At 42.8% G+C, this 12,117-nt stretch overlaps 1 protein-coding gene across 2 annotated transcripts in view; it reads right to left on the bottom strand.

Moving 5' to 3' along the window:
- SF3B3 (splicing factor 3b subunit 3) overlaps positions 1-12,117 on the bottom strand; it is a 73,909-nt gene that overhangs the window by 26,343 nt on the left and 35,449 nt on the right. For both annotated transcript variants that reach the window (XM_004273248.4, XM_033434642.2), the window contains exons 16-25: positions 10,726-10,848; positions 9,836-9,990; positions 5,412-5,586; positions 4,500-4,705; positions 4,245-4,401; positions 3,154-3,279; positions 2,539-2,751; positions 1,928-2,026; positions 1,112-1,255; positions 392-496 (exon numbers count right to left, since the gene is read on the bottom strand). In XM_004273248.4, coding sequence (XP_004273296.1) covers positions 392-496; positions 1,112-1,255; positions 1,928-2,026; positions 2,539-2,751; positions 3,154-3,279; positions 4,245-4,401; positions 4,500-4,705; positions 5,412-5,586; positions 9,836-9,990; positions 10,726-10,848 — 1,503 coding nt within the window. The remainder of the gene's footprint in view (positions 1-391; positions 497-1,111; positions 1,256-1,927; positions 2,027-2,538; positions 2,752-3,153; positions 3,280-4,244; positions 4,402-4,499; positions 4,706-5,411; positions 5,587-9,835; positions 9,991-10,725; positions 10,849-12,117) is intronic.

Genomic DNA, 12,117 nt, shown 5'->3' with positions numbered 1-12,117 from the left:
AAAAATGAGAGGAAGAAAAAGGTTAGATGCCCAAAGAAAATGGCACATGCTAAAGCAGTAACTGCAAGGAAAGCATTTTATTCTCCCTCAGAAACCTGAACTACATTTACAGAGCCAGGAATACTATTCTAAGTTGACACTTAGTAGCCAGAGTTCAGATTAGCAAAACTGGGTGAAAACTTTTCTCTGGCTATGGTCTGCCCTGAGGGAAGAGGTCTCTGAATATCACTAACTACTCCTCTCCCACATTACTGCCTCCATCAATCCACATCCTCAATGCTCCTTCATTCAGGACTGTTCCGATTTTTAAGGGAGGGAGGCCCAGAGAAAAAGACTGGTTAAATATGCTGAGGATCCCCTTTTTCAACTCGAGTTTCCAAGAAAGACCTACCTTAACAGGGAAGTAATAGGAACGAAAACTGAGGTGGTCTCGCCCACAGAGAGGGGGATGCTCGGACCGGAGGTGCATTTCCACATGCTGGAAGAAGTCATGGTCCTGGCAAAGAAACAAAGAATCTGTCACTAAAAGAAAAAAGTGATTTCAACTACTAGTCTACAGTTTCCAAAGCACAATGAACAGAGAAGCTATTGATTTTTACCACCAAGGAGATGTTAAGTATCTAATTGTTCCTCATGACCACAGGTTCTCCTGCTACAACAAGATAGCTAAAAAGTGAAAGAAAACCCCTTTGTATTTGCAAAACATGAGAGAAAACACCATATGCAAAGAGTGATTTGTAAAGTCAGATTCCTAACCACAGCTTCCTTGGCAGCAATTACATAAACCAAATCTAGCCAAACCAAGAGCTGACTCTAGGAGGCGTTAAGTGCCCAGTCCACACCAGCCCATCATTCCTGGTCTGTGGGGTTTTGTTCTGGGGCTTCAGCCTCTGACTAACCAAACCCTGGTACAGTATAAAACCAGATGGCTTTCCACAGGGGGGAAAAAAAATCAAGATTCCTATCTCCCCAGGCACTCCTGTCACCTTATAAAAATTGCACAATACTCCTAGTTACAGATGGAGACAAAATGGATTGCCCTCTTAGGCAGATTTAGCACCAAGAAACAACCTTGGGAAGGCAAAAGTCAGACCAGTGTGGAAGATGTCACCTCATGGGATGTGAACGGGACAAGGATGCCAATTCCTCCTGACAAGGTGGTATAGACAAGCGATTCTGAGCCTCCAGGGATCAGCGTGGTCTTCTGTAACGAAAGTACTGTCTCGCCCACGTGATAGTTCATGATCACTTCTGCCTGCAAGTTGAAACCAGAATAGTGACTATATGTGCCCTCAGGAGCATGTTCTAGATTCCCAAGAGCAAACAGTGCCTCCAAAGGCCAGATTTCACCACTTTTTGAAATTCAAAAATTACTAAAATTTAAAAATACTTTGAAATGTCCTTAGCATTTACTTAGAGCTTAATGCCCTCACAAACATGCTGAAGTTAGATCATTTTTGATTTATAACTACAAAACCTTTTTGTTAAATTATCAAGTCTGCAAAAAGAAGAAAAGAAAAGTATGAAAAACAGCAATCTCTAGGCTTGCCCTCTAAAATGGATCTATTTTTAAAAGTCCAGAGATACAGAAGTATATGTCTACAGGAGAAGAGTAAAGCCCAGGGCATACTTCAGAGAAGAGCTGGTTAGTATCTGGAATGAACCTGTGCAACCATCCTTTCTAAGGAACCCACTATGCAGAGATTTATACTGCTAAAATGTCTCAGAAAAATTTCTCTTCTATTGTCATAAAAATGGGATAGTAACTTGGTCACCTTGTGTCAAACCCACCATGCATGGGAGAACACTCAACATAGTCACACGCACTGTGGATAATTCACTAAAGAAATGTTTCCTCGGTGAGGGTCATGAAGAATGTGCTACGCAGGCTTGTGCCCCTCCTTTGTGGTCCCTTCTGCAACCTTACCTTCTGAGAGGCCCCGTTGAGCAAACCCCGGTCCCACAGGGCTTTGTTTCCAGTGGGATCCTCATCCACTTCATCATTGGTGTTAGGTGGGAGCCTCACCTACAATGAAGTGACACAAATCACAGGGCTGGGTCCTGAACCTACTCACCTCGGTCACCAAGCAACGTTTGCCCCAGGTCCTTGCACGCAAACCTTGGGGCCCCGAGTTTGGCAGAGGCCTGAGCCCAAGTCTCCTGCACCTCTTCTGATATCCGAGGAGTGACGAACTCAAAAGCAAAAAACCCCAAAAAACAAAAAACTAAAGCGCAAAAATGGAGACCACAGAACATAAACAAGAAAAGCCAGACTGGGCTTTAAAAGATAAGCCAAAATTTTGGCAAAAAGTAAAAATAAATATTAGTCCTTAGCTCAAACTAAATCTATCATTATTAAATCATGTTGCATGGGGATGAGGGAGGTGAATGGGGTGTGGGTAGGGGAAACTTAAAGAATTTTATACCCATTTTTACTTTCCATATCAGAGGTCACAGTCTTGGGTAATTGGCTTTACCACAAACAAACTGGGTCAGCTTTCCTATACATCACTGTAACCCAAGTAAACATCAACTTACGACACAAATGTTGCCAAACTTGTCTGCCCCAGCCACAGTATCGTAGTCCAGGAGGCTAGCTGTTGTGACCCATCGGGGGTAGGTATCATCAGCAAAGATGATAAGCTGGTTCTCATTACGCTTGTAGCGAACCCAGATGAAACTTTCCTGGACATCAGATACAATTACCCTATGTCCAATTGTCTGGATCCCAGAGATGTAATTGGCGATATGCTGGGAAAAACAAGGACAGCAATGGGTGTAACCTTGGGGTGCAGTATCAACAGAAAGTCCAGGTTACCATGACTGCAGCATATATATGGTCTGAAGAATGGCACACACCAAAGAAGAGGAGTCAGCAAGGAGTCAGCAATAAATTCCTAGAAGGTGGGAAAAAGAGCTAACTGGTTTTAATATAGTGGAAATATATGCCTGTCACAGTTAAATTCCTTACAGAAGCAAGGAGAGAAATCTGGCTCTTAGTGTAAAGAAGTCAAGAAACCCACCTATTCCTCCCCTTCTCAAGTCTCAAGGGCCTAATTCTTAACCTGGCATTGGAAGACAAAGAAGGTCCTGATAAAGACATATCATTCTAACAGTTGCTGTCCACTACCCCACCAGGGTCTCCATGTTTACCTTGTTCTCACACTTTCGGAGTAACTTCTTCTTTCCCAGGTCATAGACTCGCAGAAGCTTCCCCACACCAATCAACACCCTCCCCTGGAATGGGGCAATGGCAGCAGGGACCTCTTCCACTGGAGTCTGTGAGAGGAAAAACAGGTGATGCAGCTATTAAAATATACAGCCATACCCCCTCAACCCAAAATGCCTTCTACAGGCATCTGTCAGGAAGACAGACAGCAAGTGATCACTTTTTGCTCAGAGAAAATAAACCACACATACAACAGTCTCTATAAAACAGGGTGTTTGGGTAAACACTCCACTTCCCCAAGTGGATCAATGCCACAAGTGAAAAGAAGTCCTGGTACCTGATGAACACTTCAGAACCCATGTGAATTCAACTGGCACCATTAACTAAATGTGAAGCCTCAATATCAGAAAAGTGACTGTGGGACATGGAGGGAGGGGAAAGAAGTGCTAGTTTAAGGGACATCTTAGTTGTAAGGGAGACACAATGAGTTTAGCACAAAGAAGCCTCTGTGAAGTAACTACTTCCTAGAGAACACTCCCCTTGTGGGACGCCTGGAGAAATCACATTCATGTGCTGTCAGTGTGGAAGAGAGAATAGGAATTTCTTCTATTTTAAAAATTATGGTAAAATATACACGACTTAATATTTAAACCATTTTCAAGTATATAGTTCAGTAACATTAAGCATATTCACAGTGTTGCACAATCATCACCACTATCCATCCCCAGAACTTTATTATCTTTCCAAGGGAAACTGTGTAACCATTAAACAGAAATCCACATTGTCACCCCTGCCCCGAGAATATTAATTCATTAGAACTGCTGAATTTTGGTTACAAATTGCTGCCTACTTAGTAAGACTAGAAAACAAGGGGCTACTTCAGTATGCATCTATTCCCCATGGAGGGTGGTTAGCACACAGGCCTCCTGTGGGACCAGCAAGCAGCGGAGCTTCACTGGAGCATTTTCCACGTGCCACCAAAAGATGGATCAGAAAGACCTGATCCACAACTTACACAAAAGTGGGGAAGTTTAGTAGGACCTAAGAACCAGGAAAACCACTGGCTGGTTCCTACCTTGTGCAAAAACTCCAGTTTTTCCCCATTGTTCACGAGCTTGTAGGTATAGACAAAGCCCCCGGCTACAGATCGGGGATTCAGTATCAGGTCTTTGGCCACACCCACCAGCACATACCAATCATCGCCAGTGTTGGAGAACCTGCACACAGCCACACTGCATTTACAGAGAAAGAATCAGGAGTCAGGTATTAGTCACAGCCCAGAGAATTCCCATTCCAGTCTTCAAAACTCTGTATGTCCTGGGCTCCTTACCTAAAAGCAGCTTCATTCTGTTCCAGCTGGACAAGGTCCAGTGTGTTCCCCTGAATAGGATTCATCACTCGGATCACAGAGGCCCACTGTCCATTGCCAGCCTTAGGAGCTCCAAAAATGGACTCAGGGAGGTTTTCATTGAGGAATGCTGCTGCCATCTCCGCAGCCAGCTCTCGCTCATCCTCCCCTGCTGCTTCTACCATTTCCTAAATCCAAAGAACCAAGGAAGAGTTGGTGTGTTCAGAGGTGGGTGCTGGGTGAGAAGTGGACAAGTAGCAAGAACACCTCCAGGGAGTGTTCATAATACACAAAGTAGCCAAATCTGTCCACCAAAATCAGGATCAAAGGGAGAGGTATACAGACAAGGGGAAGAGGAAAGATCACTAAGGGGAAACTAAAGAACTAACATCAGCTGTGGCGAATACTTGACTGGCGGTCTGAGAAACATGAAGATGAAAACACCTTTTTTCTATCTAACCCATCTGATTTCTCTTGCTAAGACTACTTGTTTCCTCTTTTCTAGGCCAGATACAGTTTTATATAGTTGGGACCATTTGTTTTTTGCTGGGAAATGATTTCTGGAAGGAGCTGGTGTTGTGGGGAATACAAAAGCAGTCTCCTCTAGGCCCAATTTCAGGAAACAGATTGTTTTGGAAGTTCCAGGACTGGAGAACCGTTCCAGAGAAGTAGCTGAATACTGAATAAACCCAGCTCAGCGTTTTAGTCCTAAGTCACAAGAAAGCCTCTAAAACCAAGGACTGTGGCAAAGGGCTCTGCTTGAAGGACCTGAAAAGAGCCTGGATCTTCAAATATAACAAAGACTACAGCCATCAATTACACAGAGGTTTAAACTTTTCAACACAATTTCATAGGAATGCCTTTTTATTGAACCCTGAAGGTTAAATGCATTACCTCTGCCATCTGCTGCTTCCTCTGAGCTTTTGTGGCCTCAGTGTAGGCATTATGATCAGTCTCAATGATGATAAGGTTGTTACTTTCAGGGTGGATGACAAATTTCCTGGGTGTGTACTGCAGTGGAAAGGCTACTTGATTGAAGACAGCACCCAGCTTCTCCAATGCCAAAATCCTACGGCAAAAGGCAAGGAGTTAATAGGTCACCCACTCAGGACCAAGAAACTGGTGTTGAAATGGTCTATAAGCAGTCACAGCAAACACGTCAATCCCTAAAGCTCTAATGTTGGCATTAGACAACAAGAAACAATAGCCTTCTTATCTAGATGATTACACGTAAGAGACAAGGAGATCAGGGGAGGGCCTTTACTTTAGCAACATCCCATCACTGTTCATGGTGATTCCAGTTTCCACCAGTGAAACCTACATTAGAACCCTCAAAGGATTTTTTATCCCTCCAATGATAATGTGACAGTGAAAAGTCAAAATTTCCTCTTGATTATTACTGACAAACGCTGATATAAGGAGTACGAATTCCAGGGCTTCCCTGGTGGTGCAATGGTTAAGAATCCGCCTGCCAATGCAGGGGACACGGGTTCGAGCCCTGGGCCGGGAAGATCCCACATGCCGCGGAGCAACTAAGCAACTAAGTAGTTGTGAGCCACAACTACTAAGCCTGAGCTCTAGAGCCCGCGAGCCACAGCTACTGAGCCCACAAGCCGCAACTACTGAAGCCCATGCGCCTAGACCCATGCTCCGCAACAAGAGAAGCCACTGCGATGAGAAGCCTGCACACCGCAACGAAGACCCAATACAGCCAAAAAAATAAATTAATAAAATTAAATTTTAAAAAAAGGGTACCAATTCCAAATTTGCTGTGAAGCACTGCAATTATCTGAACATATGTGGTACTTGTATGACAGTGTTTCATAAAATAAACTGGATGCCATCCTGAACGAAAATCACCTAAGCTTTAGGAAATCCACAACGACGCACAAAGAGATGGCAAGTATGAGTTCTACAACCTTTGTCAAAAGGGACAGAGATGTGGACTTCCCTGGTGACACAGTGGTTGAGAGTCCGCCTGCCGATGCAGGGGACACGGGTTCGTGCCCTGGTCTGGGAGGATCCCATATGCCATGGAGCAGCTGGGCCCATAAGCCATGGCCACTGAGCCTGCGCTCCGCAATGGGAGAGGCCACAACAGTGAGAGGCCCGCGTACCGCAAAAAAAAAAAAAAAAAGGGACAGAGATGTGCATTAAGTCAAATTATAAGCAAAATGAGCAGAGAACCCAGATGCTCTTAAAAATATAGATACTTGGTCTCTAACAATGGAGTTTTATTTTTAATTTAAATATTCTTACAGATCATATACAATCTGACAGCAGACCTAAAAAACAATGGAAGATAGGAAAAACCATTTCAAAGTGCTTAAAGAAAAAAACAGCTAATTAAGAATCATTAAGGGACTTCCCTGGTGGCGCAGTGGTTAAGAATCCGCCTGCCAATGCAGGGGACATGGGTTCGAGCCATGGTCTGGGAAGATCCCACATGCCGCGGAGCAACTAAGCCTGTGTGCCACAACTACTAAGCTTGTGTGCCACAACTACTGTAGCCCGTGTGCCTAAAGCCTGTGCTCCACAGCAAGAGAAGTCACTGTAATGAGAAGCCCACTCACTGCAGCAAAGAGTAGCCACCATTCACCACAACTAGAGAAAGCCTGTGCACAGCAACAAAGACCCAATGCAGCCATAAATAAATAAATAAATAAATGTATTTTTAAAAAAATCATTAAAAAAGAGTACAATATAAAAACCAGAACATCTTCTAATAGACTATGATTAACAACATTCCACTCCCATAAATATCCAAATATTCTGAGGGGATAATTAGCAAGGTCCCTTTACTTGCAGACATTAAATCAAATACTTTACCAACATGTGAGTAAAAAAAAAAGATCAACTGCTAAACATCAAAAACTGTCATTCTGCAAGGAAAAAAAAAGTACAGCATTTAAAAAACCCACAACTCCTGAGTTTTGATTCTTCTAGTCCAACCCACACACTGGCCTGCTTTCATAAAGGCACTCTACCACACCAAAAGGCAGACTCCAGACAGAGGCAGCACCTGTCCTAAGGGAGAAACATAACATGGGAAGGGACACAGATGCTCCCGTGTTGTATTCTTCCTTGGAAAACATGAGGCTAGCCAGCGTTTGTCAAAGTGGGGCATATACCACTGCTGATACCCAAGATGACTTCAGGCAGTTCTCAGATGGAGTTTTTTTTTTTTTTTAATATTTATTTGGCTGCACCAGGTCTTAGTTGCAGCATGCAGGATCTAGTTCCCTGACCAGGGATCAAACCCGGGCCCCTGCATTGGGAGCACGGAGTCTTAACCACTGGACCACCAGGGAAGTCCCTAAGATGGAGTTTTTAAAATATAATTCTTTAAAAAATAATTAGCCTTTTGTGTGCCAAAGGATGCCACCAAGAAAGTGAAAAGACAGGACTTCCCTGGTGGCGCAGTGGTTAAGAATCCGCCTACCAATGCAGGGGACACAGGTTCGAGCCCTGGTCCAGGAAGATCCCACATGCCGCGGAGCAACTAAGCCCGTGCGCCACAACTACTAAGCCTGCGCTCAAGAACCAACGAGCCCCAACTACTGAGCCCATGTGCCACAACTACTGAAGCACACACACCTAGAGTCTGTGCTCCGCAACAAAGAGAAGCCACCGCAATGAGAAGCCCGCTCACCACAACGAAGAGTAGCCCCCACTTGCCACAACTAGAGAAAGCCCACGCGCAGCAACGAAGACCCAACGCAGCCATAAATAAATAAATACCAAAAGAAAAGAAAGTGAAAAGACAATCCACAGGAGAAAATATCTGCAAATCATATTATCTGATAAGGCAGTTGTATCTAAAACATAAAAAGAACTCTTACAAATTCAATGATAAAAAGACAACCCAATTAAAAAATGGGCAAAGGATCTGAATAGACATTACTCCAAAGAAGAACAAAGAGCCAATATAAGCACATGAAATGATGCTCAACATCATTAACCATCAAAGAAATGCACATCTAAACCACAATGAGATATCACTTCACACTCTCTAGGATGGCTAGAATCAAAAAGTCATATAATAACAAGTGTTGGTAAAGATGTGCAGAAATTGGAATCCTCAAACCTCATTGGTGAAAACGTAAAATAGTCTAGCCACTTTGGAAAGCAGCCTGGCAGCTCCTCAAAAAGTTGAACAGTTACCAACAATTCCACTCTTGCAGGTACATACCCAAGGAAAATGAAAATATACACCCACATAAAAACTTGTACATGAGTGTTCACAGCAGCGTTATTCATAATAACCAAAAGTGAAAGTGAATGGTTCTGACAGTAAGTACTATGGACAGTGGTATTTAAACTATGTTCCCAAGAATTCTTCTTATATGTTTCACACAGCAGCCTTCCCTGATATTGTTCTGGGGGAAAAATGTTCTGCTGCTACAAAAAAAGTTTGAAAACCTGTGGAATTGTCAAAATTAATAAGGAATCAAGGAGATAGAGAGCACACGTCGATAAAACAATTAGAGGATACATGGATGAGGCTAGGCCTTGAAATGCAGAGATGTGTGTGGGAAGCATTCCAAGGACAGCTGCAGAGATAAAAAACCAGGAAGGAATATATGGAGGTAGGCAGGGAGAGTAATTCTGCTGGAGCATAAGGTATACAAAGGTGCTGACACTTAGAAAGAGAGCGACAATGACTGAAAAGTTCCAAAAGTTTTTGCAAACAAATCTGGCAGTTCACTTGATTAAGTACCAAGTGACTCATATATCAAGAGGTCAGAGTTCCATTGTAAACAGCCAACAGTTATAACCAGGACATGTATGACCAACAGTTATAACCAGGACATGTATGACACTAGTGGCATTAAAGGGTTAAAAAAGAAAACAAACACAACCAACCGCCAAAACTCGAGACAGTCAAACTGAATAGGTTATTTTCCATCTTGCAATACAGACAGTGTTCACTCCAATGTGATCAGTGTAAATAATGTCAACCTGCAAAAGGCCTAAATAATTTATATTGGTTAATATTTAAGATATAACATTGCAAATGCAAGACAGAGTGAGAAAAGATTATCAGTGAGCCAACAACGCCTGCTCTAAAACCAATCCAATGGCATGGCCCTTGAAAACAAGAATCTTAAAAATCTCAGAGACTGAACTACACTGCTGAGTATAAAAACTTGGCACTGAAGGTCTAAACAGAAGCTAAAACTCCCAAACACCAAGACTTGGCTACCAGGTACTTAAATCCTGAGCCAAATGAAGGTTTCAATTACAACACTAGTGCCATGGCAAAAAGTCAGCTCTCTGCAGCCTCTTGCGGGGCTTCAACTGTGGGGCTCTCTCACCTCAGGGTATTGGTGGAGATGGCCACAATGCCCTCAGGGCACTGTTCAGAGGCGAAGCCAGATGCAAATTCCAGGGTCTCGTAAGACAGGGGGGTGAGATGGAAACGAGATTGGTAAGAATAGCTCAACCATGAGCGGCTTGACATGGCCAACACCTGAGGAAAGAAAAACATCTCCAATAAGCTTGGGAAAAGCCCAAACATGGTATGCTAACCAAATTATCCTATCCCCAAATTTCAGTGTGCAGAATATCCCAAGGAATTTTAGAAACCTAAAGGGCTACCTTAAGAAAAACAGGCCTAGAGAAGAGGCAGTATGGCTTACTATTTGCTAAAAGCATTGGCTATTAGCCAGATGACCTACTAATCACTCAATCTCTGAGCCCCAGTTTCCACATGTGTAAATTGGGAATACTATCACAAGGCTGGATAGTTGCAAGTATTAAATGCAGTAACAAGTAAAGAACTAGCAGAGCACCCGGCAACACTGATATTCTTAGCTACAAAGGACACAATGTTTCCCAGCCTCTTTCACATTACACAGTAAGCCATGACACTGATACCAGGTTGCTCCTGGGTAGTGGTATCCTACATCGGAGGTTTCCAGCTAACTGTCAGTGTACTCCATTTGCTCAGCCTCAGGATTGAAGGGATCAGTATTCTAACTCACCTATAACCAAATCATGGCACAGTGCCATGGAAATCCAGTTAAGAAGCTCTAGATTAAGGGACCCAAGACTTCCCACATGAAGGAAACTAATCAAGATAAAGCTAATGTCAACTAACTACAACACTGGTGAATTAATGACAGCAAAATTTATACCAAGGGGATTTTTCTCAGCTGATGCCACTAACATCCAAAAACACTATCTCGCCCCTTTCATTACTTACTGCCTCCTGGCCTTGCATCCGGACACGAAAGAGTTTCACAGGACGGGACCCCAGGTACCTAGTGCGGGTGTCAGACAGATCCCCAGTGACAGGGTCCAGGACTGTTCTCAGCAACACACCATTCTAATAAAAAGGAGAGGAGTGGTTAAAGCCTATACATAATGGAAGCTTCTTTAGCTACTTTAATTTCAGAGCAAATGGAAGGAAATGACTAGGTGGTTTAAATATATAGTAATCAGCCAGCCATTCATTCACTCTCTCCTAAATCACTCTCACTCAAATAGCTATTGACTATTTACTAAGTGAAAAGCACAGTTACTTTTCACTGTGTATCCTTAAAAATATTTTTACCAAGTATGTTAAACTCTTCTTCATAATTTTAAGTTTTAAGATGTATGCACAGTTTAATATCCACGCCTATTGTGGTCTCTAAATACCATTTCCCTTAAAAAGAATAAGAATCCTAAGAGAAATGGCTTTTTCAGGTCTGAAGCAAGAATGTTCCAAATGTGTGTGGGGCACTTTGCTGTGCCAGGAAGAAGCCTCCAAAGATAGTGGGGTCATGTTAAAAGGACAAAGGAGCCAACTTGAAAGGGGAACTCCCACTCATCTAAAATGTGGCAATTTAGCATCCAAAACAACTACAATAGTTTGATGCACAAATATTATAAAATCTGCAAGTTCATAATGTTATATAAAAAACAAAACAAAACAAACACTTCATCAGTCTTCATTGGAGTATGCTACGGCACCAACTCCTTACTCTGAAAATAAGTGAGCAAAGGGGAAAAAAATGAAATATTTATCCTTTCTCTATATGAACTGTACTTCAGGGTAAGCAAAGATATAAAGCAAATTTTGTCTCTAGAGAAAAGTTCCAGCTAATTAAAGAATGAAATAGAAAACCATCACTTCCCAACCCCTAATGAATCTAAGCAATGTGTATCACTGGCTGTTATTAAGTAAAAGATGGACAGGGAGCTTTAAAACAGGTCATTCAAAATAGATACTAACATTCTAACATCACTAAATTAGGTGGGACAACCAGACTTCATATGCCACCTGATATAATAGGAAAACAAATGGCACCTATAAAAATATTCTTGTCCCTCACCAAAAACAAATCTAATCAACCTCTTGGTCTGTGCTATCTAATACTATAGCCATCAAGCCACATGTGGTTAGTCAGAATTAGAAGTGTGCTATTAGGACTTCCCTGGTGGCGCAGTGGTTAAGAATCCACCTGCCAATGCAGGGGACACGGGTTTGAGCCCTGGTCCAGGAAGATACCACATGCCATGGAGCAACTAAGCCCGTGCGCCACAACTACTGAGCCTGCACTCTGGAGCCTGCGAGCCACAACTACTGAAAGCCCGTGAGCCTAGAGGCCGT

This window comes from Orcinus orca, chromosome 20 (genome assembly GCF_937001465.1).
Source record: "Orcinus orca chromosome 20, mOrcOrc1.1, whole genome shotgun sequence".
NCBI classification, from domain to species: Eukaryota; Metazoa; Chordata; class Mammalia; order Artiodactyla; family Delphinidae; genus Orcinus; species Orcinus orca.
Note: the sequence above shows the minus strand (reverse complement) of the source record. Positions and strands in the feature narration are given on the sequence as shown.